Source organism: Bos mutus, chromosome 12, assembly GCF_027580195.1.
Source record: "Bos mutus isolate GX-2022 chromosome 12, NWIPB_WYAK_1.1, whole genome shotgun sequence".
NCBI lineage: Eukaryota > Metazoa > Chordata > Mammalia > Artiodactyla > Bovidae > Bos > Bos mutus.
In genome coordinates, this window is record NC_091628.1 from 32,556,449 (window position 1) to 32,580,168 (window position 23,720).

At 43.3% G+C, this 23,720-nt stretch overlaps 1 protein-coding gene across 1 annotated transcript in view; it reads left to right on the forward strand.

The window, feature by feature from the left end:
• Positions 1-17,011, forward strand: part of USP12 (ubiquitin specific peptidase 12) — a 59,957-nt gene extending 42,946 nt beyond the window's left edge. Inside the window, exons 4-9 of the mRNA XM_070380494.1 lie at positions 4,361-4,587; positions 6,519-6,595; positions 6,716-6,799; positions 9,935-10,132; positions 12,622-12,700; positions 13,817-17,011. Coding sequence (XP_070236595.1) covers positions 4,361-4,587; positions 6,519-6,595; positions 6,716-6,799; positions 9,935-10,132; positions 12,622-12,700; positions 13,817-13,918 — 767 coding nt within the window. The 3' untranslated portion in view covers positions 13,919-17,011. The remainder of the gene's footprint in view (positions 1-4,360; positions 4,588-6,518; positions 6,596-6,715; positions 6,800-9,934; positions 10,133-12,621; positions 12,701-13,816) is intronic.
• The last annotated feature ends 6,709 nt before the right edge of the window (positions 17,012-23,720 follow it).

A 23,720-nucleotide genomic window follows, 5' to 3' on the forward strand; every position in this document is an offset into this window, starting at 1 on the left:
CTTGGAATTAGGCATTTCAGTCACTGTAGAAAGAAAATTGGGTGTTATTTTTAGTTTCATTTGTTATCTCTCGAATATAATGATGCCCATAGACATATAATTTGAGAAGTTTCTAAGGTTGGTTATTAATGGGGAGTCCTGCCCTTAACTCAGTTGAACTGTTCATTGTCACATGAATCAAGAAAAGCATGGGTCATACTGAATTTCCTAAAACATATGAAGATGCTGGAATAATATAATTATAGGTTACTCTTTATTAATCTAATAACCATGTTAAAAGTTTTGTTCATTTTCTCCATATACAAATAGATTAATTGCTCACAAAAGCACTTTTTAAAATATTTCCCTGATTCAAAGCTAAACCTACTTACTGTCTTAAATTCCAGATGTGTCGAGTATCTGCTGTGGTGAGAAAGCCAAGTACAACTCTGTTAGAATGAGAGTGATTCAGGTCTTCTTGGAGAGTTGTTGTTTTTTTTGTCTGTGTTGGTGGGACACTTAAAAAATTTTGTCCTGGTAGAAAGCTCATGTACAGTTGACGTTTGGACAGCATGGGTTTATATTACACGGGTCCACTTGTACGAGGATTTTTTCAGTAGTCAATACTAGAGCCCTGCATCGTCTGTGGCAGCTCAAATCCACAGGTGCGTGACCAGGTACGGAGGGTCCTCACATACAAGGGGCCGACTATGGTTTTACGTGGGTTTTCACCTGTGCAGAGGGCCACCTCTCCTAAGGTGGCTTGAAGTCAGAACAGCTGGCTTGTAGCAATGTGCAGCATTCACATTGCTGTTGGGGGTCAAGTCTATTCTTCTTATGTCACCTTCACTGTTTCAGGGCCTGTGGTCTGTTCATTCATTTATTCAAGAAATGCCAAATGACCTCTTTGGTTTACCATGGGGTTGAATGTTTTTTCATGTATTTTATTTAACCTTTAAAATTTTGTTTCTATAAGTTGTTGATTTCAAGTCTTTTGCTGACTTTGTCTTTTGTATAAATTCTTTTTATGTTGAAGATGTTCATACCTTTCAGGTTTCACCATCTTAAAATTTTTAAATGATTTCTAATGTGTAGAACTTAGTCTTATGTGGTCATATCTGCAGCCCTTCTAAAATGTAATTTTTAAATTCCTTGTGTCTTAGGGAGGCTTTCCCTCGATTTTCTAATCGGTTTCTATTCTATCATTTTGAAAATGTAAACTGTAAACTTCCTGAACTTATATAAGCTCTGGAGGTGAAACTTCCTGGTGGGGTGGTGGTCTGAGTGCATCTTGTTGGCTGGGTACAGATGCCTGTGTGGCCAGGTGGCCTGGCTGCCCGAGTCCCCTGGGTGGGGCCAAACGGCCTGCCTTGAGTCCTGGTCCTGCCGATTCCTGTCAGTGTCTTTACCACTCTCTTCCATTTCCTCACTTGTTAAATACTGCTAATAGCGGTGTCACGGGGTTGTTAGGAAGATGTCATGAGGCCCTGCCCTGGAAGGTCTTCCTCTCCAGGCTCAGGGTACATCATGTGAGCACAGGTCAAGTGCTTAGTGTTTCCATGACAGGACTCATTTGAGTAGCTACGGGGGACGTTCCACGGAGTTACAGGTCTTTGGAAGGGCCCTTAGAGATTCTCTGGATTAAATATATTTTCCATGATGCCTTTGTTCCCTAAACCTGACTGCACAGCAGAATCACCTGGAGGAGCTTGGAGAAGTGCAGGTTCCAGGCCTCACCTGACTCTGGCAGAGCGTGTACACGGGGCTGTGTGGCCCAGTGATTTATCATGTTCAAGGCTTCCTCTGTGATTCGTATACATTTGCCCTGGCACTGCCACAAGGTCCACTTTCCGCTTTAAAACTTTCCCTGTTGTAGTATTTATCAGTTCAGTCCTATTGCTCAGTTGTGTCTGACTCTGTGACCCCATGGACTGCAGCACGCCAGGCCTCCCTGTCCATCAGCAACTCCTAGAGCTTGCTCAAACTCATGTCCATTGAGTCGGTGATGCCATCCAACCATTTCGTCCTCTGTCATCCCCTTTCTCCTCCTGCCCTCATTCTTTCCCAGCATCAGGGTCTTTTCCAATGAGTCAGTTCTTCGCATCAAGTGGCCAAAGTATTGGAGTTTCAGCTTCAGCATCAGTTCTTCCAATGACTATTCAGGACTGATTTCCTTTAGGATGGACTGGTTTGATCTCCTTGCAGTCCAAGGGACTCTCAAGAGTCTTCTCCAACAACATAGTTCAAGAGCATCAATTCCTCAGCACTCAGCTTTCTTTATAGTCCGACTCTCAAATCCATACATGAGTACTGGAAAAACCATAGCCTTGACTAGATGGACCTTTGTTGGCAAAGTAATGTCTCTGCGTTTTAATATGCTGTCTAGGTTGATCATATCTTTTCTTCCAAGGAGTAAGCATCTTCTAATTTCATGGCTGCAGTCACCATCTGCAGTAATTTTGAAGCCCCTAAAAATAAAGTCTGTCACTGTTTCCATTGTTTCCCCATCTATTTGCCATGAAGTGATGGGACCGGATGCCGTGATCTCAGTTTTCTGAATGTTGAGTTTTAAGCCAACTTTTTCACTCTCCTCTTTCACTTTCATCAAGAGGCTCTTTAGATCGTCTTCATTTTCTGCCATAAGGGTGGTGTCATCTGCATATCTGAGGTTATTGATATTTCTCCCGGCAATCTTGATTCCAGCTTGTAGTTCATCCAGCCCAGCATTTCTCATGATGTACTCTGCATATAAGTTAAATAAGCAGGGTGACAGTATACAGCCTTGACGTACTCCTTTCCCGATTTGAAACCAGTCTGTTGTCCCATGTCCAGTTCTGACTGTTGCTTCCTGACCTGCATATAGATTCCTCAGGTGGTCTGGTATTCCCGTGTCTTTCAAAATTGTCCACAGTTTATTGTGATCCACACAGTCAAAGGCTTTGGCATAGTCAAGAAAGCAGAAATAGATGTTTTTCTGGAACTCTCTTGCTTTTTCCATGATCCAGCAGATGTTGGCAATTTGACCTCTGGTTCCTCTGCCTTTTCTAAATCCAGCTTGAACATCTGGAAGTTCACATTTCACATATTGCTGAAGCCTGGCTTGGAGAATTTTGAGCATTACTTTACTAGTGTGTGAGATGAGTGCAATTGTGCAGTAGTTTGAGCATTATTTGGCATTGCCTTTCTTTGGGATTGGAATGGAAACTGACCTTTTCCAGTCCCGTGGCCACTGCTGTTTTCCAAATTTGCTGGCATATTGAGTGCAGCACTTTCACAACATCATCTTTTAGGATTTGAAATAGCTCAACTGGAATTCCATCACCTCCACTAGCTTTGTTCATAATGATGCTTCCTAAGACCCACTTGACTTCACACTCCAGGATGTCTGGCTGTAGGTGAGTGATCATACCATCGTGATTATCTGGGTTGTGAAGATCTTTTTTGTATAGTTCTTCTGTGTATTCTTGCCACCTCTTCTTAATATCTTCTGCTTCTGTTAGGTCTATATCATTTCTGTCCTTTATTGAGCCCATCTTTGCATGAAATGTTCCCTTGGTTTCTCTAATTTTCTTGAAGAGATTTCTAGTCTTTCCCATTCTATTATTTTCCTCTATTTCTTTGCATTCATCACTGAGGAAGGCTTTCTTATCTCTCCTTGCTCTTCTTTGGAACTCTGCATTCAAATGGGTATATCTTTCCTTTTCTTCTTTGCCTTTCACTTCTCTTCTTTTCACAGCTATTTGTAAGGCCTCCGCAGACAACCATTTTGCCTTTTTGTAGTATTTACGGGACAATAGATTAAGTGAACTAATAAAAAGCAGTTGATTCTTACCACCTCAATACATTATGTATGAGGATAGGTTTTCTCTTTTTTGATCAATTAGTATTTTTTAGAAGATTTTTGGAGAAGGCAATGGCACCCCACTCCAGTACTCTTGCCTGGAAAATCCCATGGACGGAGGAGCCTGGTAGGCAGCGGTCCATGGGGTTGCACAGAGTCGGACACGACTGAGCGACTTTGCTTTCACTTTTCACTTTCATGCATTGGAGAAGGCAATGGCACCCCACTCCAGTACTCATGCCTGGAGAATCCCAGGGATGGGGAAGCCTGGTGGGCTGCTGTCTATGGGGTAGCACAGAGTCAGACACGACTGAAGTGACTTAGCAGCAGCAGCAGAAGACTTTTATTCATCATAACTTTATTTTCCCCACATTTGAGTCATAATTTGTATATGTGAAAGGTACGTGTTTCTTGTTCATTACTAACAGTCCCAAACATTTTATGTAATTCTGATAGAATACTAGATATACTTTTTTTAATTTAGTTTTTTTAATGAAGTTATTCATTCTGAAATAATTCTCTATGTATCATTATTTTTAGAGCTCTTTGACAACTACATGCAGCAAGATGCCCACGAATTCCTAAATTACCTACTAAATACCATTGCTGATATTTTACAAGAAGAGAGAAAGCAGGAGAAACAAAATGGTCGTTTGCCTAACGGTAACATCGACAGTGAAAATAACAGCACACCAGACCCAACATGGGTTCATGAGATCTTTCAGGGAACACTGACTAATGAAACCAGGTGTCTTACTTGTGAAACTGTAAGTATATCATCAAATGTCGTATAGAACACATCTAACCCATCGTGTTAAAAGTTCTTTGAAGATGAATGTGAGAGTGAGCTTGAGAGTTGTGGTGCCTGTGACCGACGAGCCTCTCAGCTGTCTCTTGTTGACTGAACCCTGAGCCGGCAGAGGAACACTCGCTGCGGTGTGAACTGTGCTGAGACTTCATGTTGAACAGGAGGGCTGTGTTGTGACTGCAGTGTCGTACAGAGTAGTCTCGCTGCTCTGACGGCCCTCTGTGCCCCGTGTATTTGTGCCTCCCCCCGCCCCAGCCCCTATCGGCCGCTGGTCATTTTACTGCCTCCATAGTTTGCCCTTTCCAGATGCCACGGGGTTGGAATCGTAGAGCACGTGGCCTTTTCAGATTGGCTTCTTGCACTCAGCAGTAGGTATTTAAGGTTCCCGCCCGTCTTTTCACAGCTTGATAGCTCATTTTTTTATTGCTGAATTACATTTTATTGTCTGGATGTACCAGAGTTTATCCATTCACCTACTGAAGGACATCTCGGTTGCTTGTTTTGGTAATTATGAATAAAGCTGCTCTCAACAGGCATGTGCAGGATTTTGTGTGGATGTGTTTTCAGTGCCTCAGTTAGTGGTCAGGGGCGCAGTTGCTAGATCGTGTGGTAGGAAGAGTACGTTTAGTTTTGGAAGGAACTACATTCACATTCCCACCAGCAATGAGGGAGAGTTCCTGCTGCTCCACGTCCTGGTCAGCACATGCTGATGTCGGTGTTTTGGATTTTGGCTGTTCTAATAGGTGTGTAGTGTTGTCTTGTTTTAATTTGCATTTCTCTGATGGCATATAATGTGGAACATCTTTACATGCACCCGTTTGCCATCTATATATCTTCTTTGCTGAGGTATTAGTACTAGTCTTTGGCCCATTTTTCAAATCAGGTTGTTTGTTTTCTAGTTGTTGAGGTTTTAGATACCAGGCCTTTGTCAGCTGTGTCATTTGCAAGGATTTCTCCCAGCCTGTGGCTCATCTTTACTTTCTCTGAACCATGCCTTTGGCAGATCAGAAGTTTTTAATGTTTTAATTTTAAATTTTAATAAAGTCCAGTTTGTTTGTTTGTTTTCCTTCATGGAAATGCTTTTGATATTCTTTAAATGCTTTTGGTGTCGTATCGAGAAAGTCATCACAGACCATCTGTGCGTGTAGAGTCGTGTGGTGGTGAGGGGTCCCGGGCACGAGTCTGACGTCCCTCCTGTTGCATCCTGTCGAGGGAGGCAGCCAGCATGAGGGATGTGTCCTACTCCAGTTCACTGAATCAGTAGTAACTTTAGATCATGACAGATGATTTATTCATAGTTCAAACAGAACATGGTTAAATTCAGAGGGTAAATGAAAGAAGGTCATAAGTGAAGGCTCATTTGGCATGTTGGACTAACATTTTTTCTTAAATGGTAGTTTTTTTCTTAAATAATTAAACAATACAGAGATCATGTCCTTTACCAGCCATTCTCATTCAGCCTTGTCCTGTGTTCTTTTAAGAATTACTGTATATGGCATAGTTTGTTTTATGCTTTACACCATGGACACAGGAGCCTGGCGGGCTACAGTCCATGGGGTTGAAAGAGTGGGCCACGACTGAGTGACTAAACCACCCCCCATACCAGGATTCGGGGAAGTGATAGGATTTCACATCACACCAGCCTTTGCCAGTAAGGAGAGCAGCTGTAGGTGCACTTTGGTATTTTCCTCTAAATATAATGAAAGGTGTTGATTCAGCGTCCTTTTGTAAACTTGCATGACTCAAGTAGTATCTTTTCAACTTGGGGGAAAAGGTTCTTTATGTATTTAATAATACTGATAATAACCCACATTTAATTCTATCATTTTGAAGCAGTAATTTCCTGATATCTAAAGAAATCAACGGTAATTAATTCTCCTATTTTTACAGATAAGCAGCAAAGATGAAGATTTTTTAGACCTTTCTGTTGACGTGGAACAAAACACATCAATTACTCACTGCTTAAGGTAAGCATGGAATTATTTATTTTGACAGTTAATGATTATCTTTGGTTTTTAGAATATCTTTAAATGAATACATCATTTTCTGGTATAGGCAAAACTAATTTATTTTGAATTTTACAACAGGGGTTTTAGCAACACAGAAACTCTATGCAGTGAATACAAATATTACTGTGAAGAATGTCGCAGCAAACAGGAAGCACACAAACGGTAATTTAGTGTTTTCTGAAATTCATAGTGATTCTTTGGCCATGGATGTTCTAACCAAAAGTGATCTCTGGCAGTTTACATTGAGTAATCATCCTTCGTTTTATCACCAACCGTTAAGACTCATTAGGTAATTACTAGACAAACACATTAGGTGGTTACCAGGCAAACAGTGCTCAACTCTGTGCTGCCTTGACTGTCCACACTTGGTGAGTGTTTAATCACCATAAACCAACACAGTGAGAGGGTTCTGCTTTGAAGCTCTCCTCGTTGTGTAAGCTTTCTCTTGGTGAGGAAAGAAGAGGGGGAAAGTGCTTTCCTCACGCCCACTCCAATCTCCACTGTTCCTCCTAGGATTCATGCCTTTTCTCAGTGTGTTACCATGAAGACCGTATTCTGGTATCAGAAAAGGGACTCCTCATCACCCTGATTATTTTACTTTTTTATTTTGAAGCAGCCTCAAAAGTCTTGTGAGCAATATACCAAGAATGCTTTTTCACCCTTAACCATTTGAGAGTGGGTCCCTGCTGTGATGTCCCACAATTCTGAGGCTTTGGTAGCAGTGTCCTGCCAGCGGAGACGTTTCCCCTGTACCATGTCCGGCCACGTCAGGACAGCAGCACTGACGTGTTACTGTTGTCATAGACCTTCCTTTAGCATCACCAGATGTCCCAGTAATGTCCTTTGTAGAAAAAAAGGGTCCAGTCCAGAAGCACACGTTGCATTTAGCATTCGTGTCTCTGTCATCTTTCTACATCGGGAGCAGTTCCTTATTAGTCTTTGCTTGACTTTCACTCTCTTGACACTTAAAAATTACAGGTTAGTTACTTTACAGAATGTCCTTCTTTGGGTCCATCTAATGTTTTCATGTGATGAGGTTCAGATTATGTATTCTGGGCAGGAATCACACAGAGGTGAGGCTGTGTTCTTTTTAAATACACGATTTTGATGCGTGTCATGTGTCGGGGCCCCACGACCACTCCTGGATTTGATGCTTCCCTAGAAGGACTCACAGGATTCAGCGTCTATAGTCCTGCTCACAGCCAAGGTTTGTCACAGGAACAGTGACAGGTCCGATCAGCAAAGGGGAAGCCAGGTGTCCTGTCCCCGTGGAGTCACTTGGACACACTTGTTTCTCCAGCATCGAATGTGGCAGCATTGTCTCCCAGAGAAGCTCATCACAGACTCAGCGTGGTGCCCGAGATTTACTGGGGGCAGGTCACCTAGGCATTCCCTGCCTGTGTGTGTGCATACACGCTCACTCACTCAGTGTCCGATTCTTTGCGGCCCCACGGACCACAGTCCGCCAGGCTCCTCTGTCTATGGGGTTCTCCAGGCAAGAATCCTGGAGTGGGTTGCCATCTCCTCCTCCAGGGGATCTTCCTGACCCAGGGATCAAGCCTGAGTCTCTTATGTCTAATGCATCGCAGGCGGATTCTTCACCCGCCAAGCCATCAGGCCTGTACCAAAACTCCAGGCTCCTGGAAGGGAAGCAAGAGCTCAGCATAAACCATATGATCTGTACCATAAGTTCAGGCACATCGAGAACCGCTTACCAGCTAGGGAACAGCGGGAGCACCCCCAGATCAGGTTCCCAGATGCCAGCTGAGGGTCAGCCCCACAGCCAGCCTTTCCCAGGACGGTCTGGGGCCTGCTCTGTAGGTCCCGTGACTCCTCCCGTTCTCTCTGGTCACTTGACTGAGGTGCTGTCGCCCAGTGTTAAGCTGTGCTTTCTCCCTAGTTTGTTACTCGTATGCATTTTGTGTGGAGGTATTTTGAGATTATGAATATCCCTATTTCTCAGTCTCAGTGAGGGCTCAGGGATATTGTATTTGAGGTTATATATTTAATTTCTAGAAATGGAATTATTGAGGAAAAGGGCATAAAGACTGTTGGTTCCTGTGGCTGGCTGGTTTTCCAGGAAAGATTAGGTTTTTACATTTATTTTCACTGATGTTTTCCACTGGCCAGGTTAATAAATATTTCTGGGATAATCAGCTGCTCCTCCACACTTAAGATCTGTAGAATGCAGAATGCAGGTTTCGAATAAGGCTATAATTTTTTTTTCACTTTATTAGAGGCAGTGGCTTAGTAAATTTTTTTTAAAATATGAAAAGTGTTTTGCTTCCCTGAACACGTACAGAATTCAGTTCCGCACTGTTTGTCAGGTACCTGCTTGTGCCAGGCATGTTACTAGGGGTGGAGAAATGCGATGAAAGAGATGGTGTCTGTCTGCCCGGAGTCCAGACCCTAGACAGAGAGAGAGACCACGACCATCTCTGTATTTTGTAGTGTAGCAAACTGTACCAAAACAGAGTGAGTCTGTAAAGTGCTGATGGAGGACGGAGGAGAACAGCTGTTTCTGTTGGACGGGAAAGCGTTGGCGGAGAATTTTTTTAAGAAGAGGCTGCCATGCGGTGACATAGGGGAGTGGAGATGGCATGGAGGGGGTCTTCAGGATTGTTGAGGATGAGGAGGCCTGGACTTCACAGGTAGAAACCTCATTCCTGTGTTTCCAGGTTATTTTATTGCCTTTCTGGGATCCACGCAGTAAGGAGCTGTATCCTGTCTGTGAAACAGCCTGAGTGGCTGGTCTTCATTGCACTTCTCTCTCTCTCTCTCTCCTGTTCCCAGTCTGTTCCTGACTTATATAGATGAGTAGAACAAATATATTTCAATCTCTGCTCAGCAGCGTTTAGGAACCGGTTTTTCCTCTACCAGACGCAGGAATCGCCTGCAGTCTGCCTTGTCATAAGGGACCTCTATTTCAGGAGTTCAGAGTTCTTAAAATAACCAGCTAGACCTCTGTCTGGGAGCCACACGGAGTTCCACGTTGCATTATGTGGTTTGGAGATGATGAGGGACGGGGCCGTCTTAAGACTGTCAGAATATTGCTCTGCTGATATAAGAGTCACAGGAGATCGCTGTTCACCTCAGACCATCACAGCATTATTAATCAGTTCTACCCCAACACAAAATAAAAAGCTTAAAAAAGGCACAGGTAGAAATAACGCGGAAGTGGGCAGTGCTGGGCTAATAAAACTGTCAACGGTTAATTGGATCCTGCAGTTTGATAGTTCTTTTAAGTACATGGTGAATGTCTGTTACGAGATTCTGTCTTCATGTTTATTCTGACAGGATGAAAGTGAAAAAGCTGCCCATGATTCTAGCTCTGCATCTGAAAAGATTTAAGTATATGGATCAACTTCATCGATACACAAAACTTTCTTACCGGGTGGTTTTTCCTTTAGAACTTCGTCTGTTTAACACTTCAGGCGATGCGACCAATCCTGACAGAATGTACGACCTCGTGGCCGTCGTGGTTCACTGTGGAAGGTAACGGGTGTGGGCCGTGCCGGCGGGAGGCTCAGGGGCGGGCAGTGTGCACAGGACACCCCAGAGCCACTCAGAGGCGGGCCTGCCAGAGATCCTGTACCCCCGGTGCTCTAGGACCGAGATGAGTTTATTTCAGAATGAGTATTTCAGATCCATTTTACCATTTCCTCCTTAAAGCTTTTATCTGTTTAAATAGTGCATTATTGCTTGGATCTGATATTTGTTCTTATTATCTAAATAGGGGCTTCCCTCGTAGCTCAGCTGGTAAAGAATCTGCCTGCAGTGCAGGAGTCTCGGGTTCAATTCCTGGGTTGGGACGATCCCCTGGGGAAGGGGATGGCAACCCATTCCAGTATTCTGGCCTGGAGAATCCCATGGACAGAGGAGCCTGGCGGGCTACAGTCCATGGGGTTGCAAAGAGTCAGAAACGACTTAGTGACTAAACCACCACCACCACCATCTAAATATTACTCTGAGAACTTTTAAGTCCTGTTAGTTTTCTTTTTTGTTTTTCTTGGTTGTTGGTTAAAAAAAAGAAAAAAGATGCTGCTTAAAGAGATTTTATAAAATAAATTCTTTATTTTTACAAAATCTGAGACTAGTTGGATATGTTCATCATATTGATAATAATGAAAAACACTTTTAGAAGGCTTTGGAGATAACCTTCAAAGATAAGTTTTCCGATTTTACAAGTCCGTGTGTATGTTTCCTATTAGCTAATTTAGTGTACTATCTCATCTACAGACCTTAATTCATAAAATAGCTCAAAAAGATTCTCAGACCACAAGAGCATTGCATAATCAACATTTATGTTTAGAACATACAGTCTTCATTGACTGTTTACTATTTCCTGTATTAATTTTATTTTTTTATATATATATATATATATACACACACACATACTTTGGCTGTACTGTACAGCTTGTGGGATCTTAGTTCCCTCACCAGGGATTGAACCAGGGCCCAGCCAGTGGAAGTGCAAGTCCTAACCACTGGACCACCAAGAAATTCCCTTCTTGTAATAATTTTAAAACAAGACACTCCTCCATTTCCCCTGGTGTTTGGAAACGTGTACTAACAGCGTATTGTATCCCAGATAATGAGAATGTTAGCTGTCCCTGCCTCCCACCTTTCTGCTCAGAATATGTCAAGAGAGCTGGGAGGGGGGTCCACCCTGTTACAGTCTTTAACCTCCGTGGGCTGCGTCAGCCCGTTTCCTGTCGTTTATCCTCAGCAGTAATCTTGCCTTTCCATTTTTGGAGCGTTCTGTTTCTAAAGTAAGTAATGACATCTGAACAGAGGAAAACGGTATCAGATAACTTACAGAACTCTACTGTAATGATCAGACTGGAGGTTTATGTTAGCATTAAGATTTTTTTTTTAAGTTTGAGATGTTTTCTTCTGCAGGGAAAAAGTACTCTCGTCATATCTTTCTCTCAACAAAGATACTCATTTTAACTACGGGATCAAAGATCTAAAGAAACTGGGAGGCAGCTTATTCTCAGATCTGAGGTTGCTGCTTTTAAAATAGTATTCAGAGCCATAAAGGATAATTTGTGTTGAAAATTTTTTCAAGGCCTATAATGTAATAATTGTGGTAGAATTGTAATTTAATTAAAAATTATATTAGCTTTTCTAGTGAGTCATACTTAAATAACTGGGAGAAGTTAAAAAAATCTTTGATATGTTCTTTAAAAAGAATTTCTTTTAGGGAATTGGCTGGTGGTCCGGTGGTTGGGACTCTACGCTTCCACTGCGGGGGACACGAGTTCAGTCTCTGGTTGGGGAATGAAGATCCCACAGGCCATGCAGCATGGCCAAAAAAAAAAAAAACCAAAAAAACCCCACCTTTATTTTTATATTTTTCTAGATTCTGTATCCCAGATTTATTTAAAATGAAAGGCAGAGGCAATTATAATAATTACATGTTGCTAAGAATTAAAACTAGCACTAATAATACTAAAAATAAGTTATTTGTTTAGAGAAGTTTATGAAGTTGGAGCTTGATTGCAGATCCAAGGTTTCAATATCTTTTTCAAGCATCATGTGGACTTTTTCCTCAAGAAAAACTATTGCCAAGGGTTAAGACTCAGAAATAATTCTATGTACATTGTTCTATAGTTATAATTCAGTGTGTTCTGGCCTCTCCTGCCCCACAAAAATGCTAGAAAATTTTATTTAAGTCTCTTGCAGAATCAAATTTGAACTTTACTTTAAAAATAATAATTTTAAAAGGCAACAAAGAATTTTAATAGCATAGCTTTATATAAATAGAATACTGGTTATATCTCTCAAAGCAGAGTACAAATTATTTTAAAATCGAATGACAATTCAAATCAATGTAGCTTGATCTCTTGGGGGGAAAGAATAAGTAAGGAACATTTTTATCTGTTTCAGTTTTTCTCCTTTACAGAACATGGAATTTAGGACAAGAAGAGTAATACTAATAAACTTTGTATAAAGTTAACTTTTATTTCTCTTTGTTTTAGTGGTCCCAATCGAGGCCATTATATTGCAATAGTTAAGAGTCATGATTTTTGGTTGTTGTTTGATGACGACATTGTAGAAGTAAGTAGTTTCCTGATTTCTTGTTTTCCTTCAAAGTTATGTGTGTATCTTGCTCGTGACTTTTTCCTTCCAGCTTCTCATTGTATATGACAGGTCTTCAGGTTGTAATCAATTCCTACTTCTCAGTCCCTAATACCCAGTTCCAGTGCTGCTGGAACAGTCAGGTAGCCTTGAAAATGTTTAGAATAAAACAAGTGAGATCTTTCAACCACAGAGCTAGTTAAGAATAAGAACTTACACTATGAAAAAAATAATTTATTGAGCTATAAGACACAGTTAAGTATGCAGATTTTAAGCAACAGTTTAAATTGTTACATGTGAACACACACACATGAGCGCACACACATAACTGCCATCTAGATCAAGAACTAGTGTATTTCACCACCCCAACAAGCTCTCTTATTCGTTTTCCCCTTTAGTACCTACAGCTTTCCTCCCCCATCCCCTGGAACCCACTATTTCTAATTTTATTATCTTTACTGGGGTTAATTTTGTCTATGTTTGAATACAAATAGACTCATCCAGTATGACTTCTTTGGTGTCTTTTTTCACTCATTTGTATTTATGCAGTTCATTCTTCTTACTTGCAGTAGTAGTTCTTTTTTTAAATTGCTATCTAATTTTTCATTGTACAAATATACCATGTTAGAAACTTGGCTTTTTGTCCATTAATGACTATTAAAATAAAACTGCCTTGGTTACCCTCGTACAAGTCTTTCACTGATCATATGCACTCATTTTTTTCTTGAGTATATATTAGATTGGACCTTATGAAATTGCCATGTTCATAGATCCCAAATGGTTGACAATCCGTTGTTTCTTATAGTTCGGCCTGTGCCTAGGAATAGAGTTGCTGGGTCACAGGGTATGTTCAGGCTTAGAAGATGATGAAAGCATTTTGTCTGTGTCTGGTGCCGTTTTGCACTCCCAGCTATGAATGAGAGTTCCATGCGTTCCACGTTCTCACCAATACTGGGCATCATCCAAGCCATTCTGATTGTGCAGAGCTGTTTTACAAATGAGAAAATGAAAGACATTATCCTAAGAAAGGTTGAAGCTTTTACTGGATTCCAGGAGTCCAAAGAGTCTACTGACGTTTGTTTTTTTCCCTTGCAGAAAATAGATGCACAAGCTATTGAAGAATTCTACGGGTTAACATCAGATATCTCGAAGAACTCTGAGTCTGGCTACATCCTTTTCTATCAGTCCCGGGACTGAGGGAACCGCGATGAAGAGAGACTTTCTGCCTCATTTCTTCTCTGGTTATTTGGGAAAGGATCAAGCACCGATTTTTCCAAGAAAAGAGAACTGCAGGGAGCTCAGGGGGGCAGCAGCACACTTTGCACACAATAAAGCAAAGACCGTGGGTTAACACGCTCTTCCTATCCTGGTAGTTGATTGATTCGCTCAGGTATCATGCTGTCTGTGCAACTCTGCACAAGGCAGTGAAATCAGAGATACCAGCTCCTCTTGTAAAACAGCCTTCCAGTAACCGACATGCATTTTCTCTTCCTTCATTGCACCGGTAGTGATTGAGCTCCTTGGGGGTGCAGCAGAGAAAACGGGAGTCTGTGCGAGGTTATACTGACGATGGCAGGAGGTGATGCTGAACACGCCGCACACGCGCGTGCCTGGGTTGGACACGTAGAGAGAGAACACTGGGTAGTCTTTTCGAGCGTAAACCGGAAATGCTTTTTGGGCCCAACACTTGGAGTCGCCTTCCTGATGTAAAGAGACTTAACACATACTAGAATCCAGTGTCAGGAAGGCAAATAACGTTTGCTTCTCTGAAGAAGCTTATAATCATATACAGTATATGTATATCTAGGGAACAATTGGTCAAAAGTGGCTTTTTGTTTCCCCAAGGGGAAAGACTGGCTTTGTAATTATAATTTTTTTCCTTATTTATTTTACTTAAAACTGGTAGAGTCTAAGTATTGTATGAAGTGCCCATGATTCTGTTGGTAAATTTGAGCATATTTTTATTAGTTTTTGTCAGTTTAATGAATCCTTTCGTTTGTTTCTATTTTTAAGGTGAATTTTTAAACTATTTTAAATCATAAGTTACCCTAAGAAAAATTGCAGTGAGAGAAGGTAAATTATTCTTTTTCCAGGAGGAACTGATATCTCTGGCTCTAAATATTTGTTCCTAGTTGTAAGTTTTATTCAGCTTTAATTTCAGTAAAATTAAAAAAAAATAATCAAAAAATTCCCTATTGTTGTGGAATGATGGAAGAAATCCTGGTGTGGTAGTGGTGTGCTAGTCTTGAGGGTTCTTCAGTACTCTGTTTCAGGCTGAGGTCACGTTTGGAAAACTCATGTCACAGCAGTTACCTTATTTTCAGATGTTCTTTATTCTGGAAAGAAGTGACCATCCCAACCCCAGCCTTCCTGGGGAGCTGACAGACCTTTTGAGGAGTGCATTAATGAGGTCAACCAGGAGTACTTTGAAAGCAAGGCCTTTTCCCCCCCTTCCACCTTTACAGATCTTACTGGAAGAGTGTTTAGAAATTTAACTGTGTTTGTAAAGACTTCATTCTGTTGGGAGTTTCAAGAAGTGACATGCGTGATGTAAGATGTATGTAAACCATTGCAGTTGACACTTTCCTATACATCAGTAAGTTGTCTGACAGTGGCCGAATGTAACTTGCAGAAAGTAATTGAATATATATTCAAAATAATAGCAATCAGGTCTTAGATGTTCTTTATTCAAGTCTTTTTAAGGCAGTAATCTTTTTTTTTAATTGCTGTAATTTTCTAAACTTATTTTACTAATACTGTTGAATCTGAAAAAAAAAAAGCAACAAAGAAGAATGTTTTTGTCTGCTGCTATTATTAACATTTATTATCTGTATCTTTTAGCTCAGGAAATGACTTCACCTATTCGTTCCATGAATAGATCTTTAACAGGGTCACTTAGCTAATTGGACTGTTGAAACAAATGTGCCAGGAGAAAATGATGATGTCTTCTGACAGATTGCTTTTGCAGATAACAGTTTCTAAAGCCTTACCCCTGGCTGGGATGGTTTCGTACAAATTACATGGCCTGCCCAATCTACCAGTGTGGCTCAAGAGAATCAACCAAGAATGTGGGCAAGGTCAGAGCTCTGGAGGTGCATACATTTTTTTTGCTTTGAGGGCTTCAGCCAAATCGTCTTGTAATTTAAAGCTGAAGGTCTGCAGCTTTCAGTCCAGAGACGAGGACTGAACCAGCTTTAACTTGCACTGGTCCGCGGCATGTAGAAGAAAGATAGATGAAGTCATTTGCATAAAGGTACAGCGTTGGGATACTGTGTTGTGTTTGTAAACTTTACATTTTGCATTAAAAAAAAAAAGTACAGTAAAGTAAAAGCCAAGGTTAAATTTTCTATGAAAGCAAGTTCTCACATTTTTCTTGAGTTCCATGGTAGTCGCACACTGTTCACATCTACACCCTGTTTAATAGGACGACCTGTCAGGGGCAGGACAATGGCATGATGGTTCTCCATTCACTTTGTCCTCTTAAGTGCAGCTGCATCTACGTGCAATGTCTCGAAGCTTCTCAGAAACGCAGTATGCTTTAAAAACTCGAAGGGTTTAGGGCTGGGGGGAGAAATGCAGACAGAGAAAGAAAAGTGACGCATCTAGAAAGCGACATGAGGGTGTGTGTTGGCTGACCAACTGAAAGGAGCGGCGGGTTTCAGTTGTACACGGTGCTGATTGCCGTCTAACTGTGTACATGTTTGTTGGGATGGCTGTCCCGTATTTTGTGTTTTGGAATAAGAATTTCTATGAATTATCGTAACTGAAAGTAAGTATTCTAAATGAAGTCTCACTTCTAAGTCATATGGCTTCTGCCTTGGCAGTGGTACCTTTAGAAGCTGGCTGGAGACAGGAGCCCTGAGACTCTAGGCAGAGGGAGAAGGGGGGGTGTGTAATATATGGGTCTCGTCGCCTCTAACCATCCGTGTAGAGTTTTTTCCTTTCCTTGATGGCAGTAGAAAGACCTCACTTCCATAACATACTACTCTTGATACTTTCTTTAAAGCTACTTTTTCATTGAAGATTTCTCTCATGAGGTATTTAACCTGGGAGCCGGGAGGCTAAGGCGCTCAGGTCCTGGCTCTTCAGTGAATTTAACTGTGTGACCTTGGGCAAGTCACTTAACCTCTCTGTGCTTCAGTCTCCCTATCTTGTAAAATGGGAGTAATACCTACCTCACAGGGTTGTTGTGGGGATTAATTAGATACAATGTCTGTAAAGCATCTAAGGTTCTTGAAGAAGGCGCTATATAAATACAAAATAATATCTATTAAAGTTGGTCTATTTGTGCCTGTGGGGTTTCGTGTGTTTTTTTTTTTTTCCTCCTTAAAATGCATTTACGAAATAGAAATGTACACCGTGGGCGCTGTCTTACTGCTTTTCCTCAAAAGTTGACTACTCCTGTCGCCCAAAGAGATTTTCCCAGAACACATCCCACAAGTATAAACCTGTGTTCCATCCGTGCCTATGTTTATTCAGCATGCACCGTGCATGTATTTGTCTTTATTTAGTGGCGTTGTCTTTCCCAAATCCCAAATTTAAAAATTTAACTTTCACGTCATAGAATCTTAGAGGGCAAGATACCTTTGCAGTCACTGTTCCTAATGCCCTGTCCTCCCTTCCACGGGCCTACTTCTCCTGGAAAATGATCACATGAACTTGAGACGAAGCCTGGTCCTCTGTAGAGTGACTTAAAAATTGCTGTTTCTTGATCCCCATGGTTCTTGGGAAGCCTGGCCAGGCAGCACTCTCATTGGAGTCTCTGAAGGAGAGCTCTCAGAGTTAAACACAGTAACAGGGCAGCCAGCTACCTGGGGACCTGAGATAAACATCTGTAACATACTGAACTTTGAGTAAATGACATTGTCTGTATTCAAGAGAGTTTCACAGACTTGAAAAAGCCGTGACTGCCCCTCACCTTTTCCACCTTGTCATCGGGTGCTTGTGTGTAAGTTATTTGAAACCCTCTCCACCTTTCTTCATTGGTCTGTTCTTTATGATAAGCTATCAACCATTTTTTAAAATCTCCAGGTTTGCTGAAATAACCCGTCATTTTTGAGTTGAGTGTGTGATAGGCACTGTACTCAGCATTTTACATTTTTAAAAAGGTAGCTTGAAGACTGTCACAGAGGTCATGATATCCTCACTTTACAAAAATGGACACTAGGTCTCTCCAAGGTTAAGTGACTCCAAAGTCACTCAGCTGGAAGGTGTCAACTAGGATTGACTTCCAAGCACTTAACCCCTTGGTTCCTAAAGAGGGTTCTACAGTGCTCTTAGGAGTTCTTTCTCAAGCAGCCACTGTGGACCTGATTCCTGAAGGAACAGGCTCACACTATTTGTCATATGCCACTGACTATGAAAGTAAAATAGTAGTGAAAGTATCAGGCGTTTGTTCAGTCATGTCCGACTGTTTTAACAACCCCATGGACTGTAGCCCAGCGGGCTCCTCTGTCCATGGGATTTCCCAGGCAAAAAGACTGGAGTGGGTAGCCATCCCCACCCAGGGATCGAACCCCAGACTCCTGCATTACAGGCGATTCTTTACCATCTAAGCCACGAGGCTTACAGTAAACCACTTATAATCCACCTTTACAACAGGTTCCTTTCTTAAATTTCCTCACTTGCTGTCAAGGATTTGCCTATAATGAAACTGATACAGAACTTAATGAACACTTTATTTCTCCAAATTGTTTTTAAATAAGCAAAACTTTCAAGAGCAAGGAAAATCGTCCCACTCTACCTACAAGTCATTTCCAAATCTGGACAATCTCAGCTCGTTGGCCAACGTTGAGAAAGCTCATTCTCAAAGGCTCCCAGGTGGTTCTAATCAACCACTTTGGGGCCTGTGTTAGGACTCCTTTGAAGTTCTAGATTATGTTTCTGTAAGGTCACGGCCAGTCTGGAGTGGACCTGATGGTAGCACTTTTGAAAAATAAAATTAAGCAATGGTCAGGGTTGATTTCCTTTAGGAGTGGCTGGTTTGATCTCCTTGTTGTCCAAAGGACTCTCAAGAATCTTATCCAGCACCACAATTCAAAAACATCAATTCTTCGGCACTCAGTCTTCTTTATGGTCCAGCTCTCACATCCATACGTGACTACTGAAAAAACCATAGCTTTGACTATATGGACCATTGGAAGGGCTGAAGCTGAAGCTCCAATACTTTGGCCACCTGATTTGAAGAGCCAACTCATTGGAAAAGACCCTGATGCTGGCAAAGATTGAGGGCAGGAGAAGGGGATGACAGAGGATGGGATGGTTGGATGTCATCACTGACTCAATGGACAGGAGTTTGAGCAAACTCTGGGAGAAGGACAGGGAAGCCTGGTGTGCTGCAGTCCATGGGGTTGCGAAGAGTCAGACCCGACCGAGCAACTAAACGACAAATTATCAGGTCATTCAGAAATGGACTCCAAAATGGGAGTCAAAACAGCAGAACTGGCTCACATCTGCGTCACACACGGTGACTGTGGTTCCATCCATCAGAGAAGGGGGTGGGGAGGTGGTGTCTGGCTGGTGGCTCTGGTCTGGTGAAAACAGTTGTCATTAACACACGCCCCAGAGGGACAGATCTGGGCTTCAGACTCCATCCTCCTCATTCCCAAGCAGGATTTGAAAATCGCCTTGAAAGCTGCAGTGAATTTTACCTGAAGGATGATAAACATTTAGCTTTGCTTTTAGAGCTTATGGCTGATCCTACATCTGAAGTGGGATGTGGGATGGCAGGCTAGAGCCCAGGAGCTTCTGAGGCCCACACATCTGAGAAGGTGGGAGGGGGAAAGCTTCCCATGACCAAGGTGTGTGTATGTGTGTGAGCCCACCAGGCTGGGACCCCAGCAGGGGGCCTTTGGAAGAGGGTGTCAGTGAGTGACCAGACCAGGAGCGTGGGGATAGGAGACCCACAGTTGAGACAAGTGTAGGGAATGTGCAGACAGATCAAGAGAAGTACTATTATTAAAATTTACTTTGCTGATACAGGGAATTCATAATTTGAATACACAGTCAGCCATGAAAACACAGGGTTCCTCGCAGACTACTAAACAGCTGAAGAAGGGAGCTTGCATTTACTGAACCAGACCCCTGACATACAATCTCATTTACTTCTCCTAGTAACCTTGTGTGAGCGTCCTCAGTCGCTCAGTTGTATCTGACTCTTTGCGACCCCACAGACTGTAGCCTGCCAGACTCCTCCGTCCATGGGATTTTCCAGGCAAGAGTACTGGAGTGGGTTGCCATTTCCTTCTCCAGGGGATCCTCCTAGCCTGGGGATCGAACCCACGTCTCCTGAGTCTCCTTCATTGGCAGGTGGATTCTCTACCACCGGGGAAGCCCCTTCACCACATCTAGCTGCCCTCAGTTTGCTTTTCTGATTCTTTCCTATGGCGCCAGACCGGGTTCCATCACAACGGCTGCGTGCTTGCGTCAGGAACTTGCATTCTACAGAAGGGCTCTTCCACCTCCACTCCAAGTCTCACTGGAGCAAACTTGCTGGCAGGTGCAAGTGAACCTGGAATCTCTCCAGCTCACCTGCACGCCTTTGAGGGGAGCTTTGTTTTTTTCCTAAACCAGCTGATGCCTGAGGTTCATGATATTGTGCTTAAGACATGTGATTCCCTACTACAGCAGTCAATTAAATATTACGTACGCAAATATAATGAGTTTGGAAGGGAGAGTTGCTTCTTTGAAAGCTCAGTTGAATGATTTGAAAAGATCCAATAAAGGTAACAATATTTGCTTTAAATTAGGTGTAGGGGACACCGGGGGAAAATAAGAACAGAAGGATTCTGTACTGGAATGGTTTTTCAACAGTCTTTAAGATCTTCAACCCCTTTAAAGAAAACAAAATCTGAAATTGTAGATAATTTATTACAGGTGTGATTTATGCAAAACCCAAGACAGCAAGATTCCCCAGCGAGGGCATCACTCAAAGAAAGACTTGGGCCCTGAGTCAAATATTGGCAAGTAAATTACCATGTATGTGTTTTAAGGTAAAAGAAAATGTTGAAAGTATTTATATGATTTTTAAATCCTTGGTTGATCCATGTACTAATCGAGAGCCTACTACGCGTCAGTGTTGTTAGCTCTGGGAATGAAGAAATAATTGATTCAGACCAACAAGTCCCTGGCGCGGAATGTACCTGCTAGTGTAGGCCAAGGCAGGAAACAGGCCTGTAAAACATACCTATGATGTCATGTACGTGTGTGGACCGCACAGGAGCACAGACCCGGGATGCGGTGAAAAGGCAGGGGCAGGGAAGGGCTTGTTACGAGGGGACATGAGAGCAGAGAGGGAATCTGATGGGAGCCATCTGGACATCTTAAGGGGAGACTCAAGAGGCAGAGCGGCCAGGGGCAAGACCCCCAGCCCAGCCTTAGCCAGACGTATTGAAGGAACCTGGAAGCAGGTTGGAAGATGGGCACTAAGGAGAGAGGAGAGACACAGGCAGGGCCATGTCATGGGGGTGGGGGTGGGGGCTGGCTTTGGGCCTTATCCAGAAAATGAGGGGACGAACCTGGGTAGGTCTGATTTCCAGGGATTTTTTTTTTTTTTGGCTGAGCAGGGCACATGGGATCTTAGTTCCCAACCAGGGAGTCAAACCTGTGCCTCTTGCCATGGAAGTGCCGAGTGCTAACCACCGGACCGCCAGAGAAGTCCTTGATTTCCAATTTTAAAAGGACGCTCTGCTACTGTATGGATAATTGAGGCCAGGGTGTGGGGTGTAGGGTGGGTGCTGGGCTGTGCTTAGTGGCTCAGTCCTGTCTGCACTCTTTGTGACCCTATGGACTGTAGCCCACCAGGCTCCTCTCCTCCTCCAGGGGATCTTCCCCACCCAGGGATCAAATTCTGGTCATCCGCATCCGCAGGGGGATTCTTGACCGTCTGGGCCAGCAGGGAAGCCCACGGGGTGGGGGTGTGGGGTTAAAAGTGGAAGCAAAAAGCCAGAAATGGGCCAGACAGGGCTGAGCAGAGATGCTGAGGACAGCAGGGAGGCAGGATGCCCAGGGCAGCAGCGGAGAGGAGCGGGTGGGGGTGGAGGGAGTGACCCCCTACCAGTGGCATGATGGATGCAGGAGGGAGGGGGCCAGGGAGCTTAGGGAAGGGATGGGGTGCTGTGGGGGCGGGGTGCCTCGGCATGGGTGGGGAGGTGTGGGAGCGGCGAGGGGCAGGGGGTGCTAGGTGGGGCGGGGAGTGGAGACTGCGGACTTTTTCACCACAAGGGAGAAAGCCAGAGGCGAAGCCTGCTTTCCGTCTGTCTTGTGGCCAGCCAAGGGTGCGGGAGGTGCTCCCGGCCGCTCTAGCCCATTTTTGGTGGCTCCGCTGGGGCTGCTGCTGGGCCTGGTTCCCACGTGGAAGGAAAATAAGCCCCAAGCTTACATTTCTCAGGCTTTAGGTAGATGCCTTGTAGTTGGAAATCTTTTGGAAAATGTCTGTTTATAGGAATCTATTTTATATACAGGTGTCAACAATCTATTAAAAATAATAAGAATAATTTCTGGAAGCCTCTGGGCCTGGCTGGGTCCCCATCACAGACGAGAAATACCCTGAGTGGGTCACTCTTGGGGACCATGCGCTTCTGCCGAGCATGGAAGGCTCTTGACATCTTCGGAGATGTCGCGCCCCCTGTCCCCACCCTCCTGGCTTTAATTTTCTGTCATTTCTGCCTCTGCCCCTTGGTACTGGACTTTGGGAACAGACGATGCCAAAAGGTTGAAGATCTGAAATGTTTGAATTTTGCTCCAACATAGCCCTTTCTTGCCCTTGATAAGCCCAAGACAGGGAAGGTGAAGGCAGATGTACCTTTTACAAGGAGGAAGCCCCGTGTGGGTCCTTATGGACTAGTGTGGCCCTATGAGGAATTCCTTTCTCCCAGCTGGAAGTAGGTCAGGGCCCAGAACCCAGATAGGCTGGGCCTTGCCTCCTATCCCACAGCCGCCTCTTTCCTGGTGGGAGATAGCAGTGGGGGAGGGTGTGGTGTTGGGGGGCACCTGCAGGGGCAGGCAGGGACGATCAGGTGCCTGAGAGGAGCAGAGAAGAGGAGGGCAGAGCTGCTCTGGGCAGGACAGCTCCCAGAGCCTCTCCAGCTTTCTTAAGTTTGAAAAATATTGCTTTTACCGGTAAATAATAGCCAACATACCTGAAATTGCTATGAAAGTATTGGGTTGGCCAGTGAGACCATTTGGGTGGTAAGAGAAAAACCCGAATGAACTTATTGGCCAACCCAAATATATGTACAGTTTAACACCTAGGAGACCCCCGTGTGCCTCTCTCTAGTCTACCTCCGACCCCTCAGAGTGACCGCCCACCTGACTGTCCACTGCAGTGTGAGCATGCAGGTCTCTATCTTAAGCACGGCACGTGAGCTTTGACTCTTTCTAAACTGTGTGGGAGTGGAGTCATCCTCTGTTCCTTTATCCCAGCATTCATACTTTGAGATTCATCCATGCTGTTCTGTGCAGACTTAGCCCTCTGGTTCTACTGCCGTGTAGGGTTCTCTCTGGTGAATACACCCCGGTTACTTACTCATTTGACTGTGGATGGGAATTGGCTGTTGTACAAGTCCGTTGGCAACGAGCAGCGCTATTGTGAATATTTTTGTATATGAGTCACATGTGTCGTTTCTCTGCAGGTTGTACCTCACAAATTGGGAGTTCTGGGTTTGCATATCTGTGATTTTAAAGATAATGCCAAGCTGTTTTTCAAAGACATATCTGGCTTGTCCAAATCTATATCCTGGCTGATTTTTATGTTTGTTAATTATGAAAATAGGTCAAAATCACTGTATATGTTTGTAGATTTGTCTTATTTATTTATTGCTTTATATATTTGAATCTCCCAGGTGGTGATTCAAATTGTCAGTGGTGCAGTAAAGAATACACCTGCCTAGGCAGGAGACGCAAGAGATGTGAGTTTCATCCCTGGATCGGGAAGATCCCCTGGAGGAGGAAATGGCAACCCACTCCAGTGTTCTTGCCTGGGAAATCCCATGGACAGAGG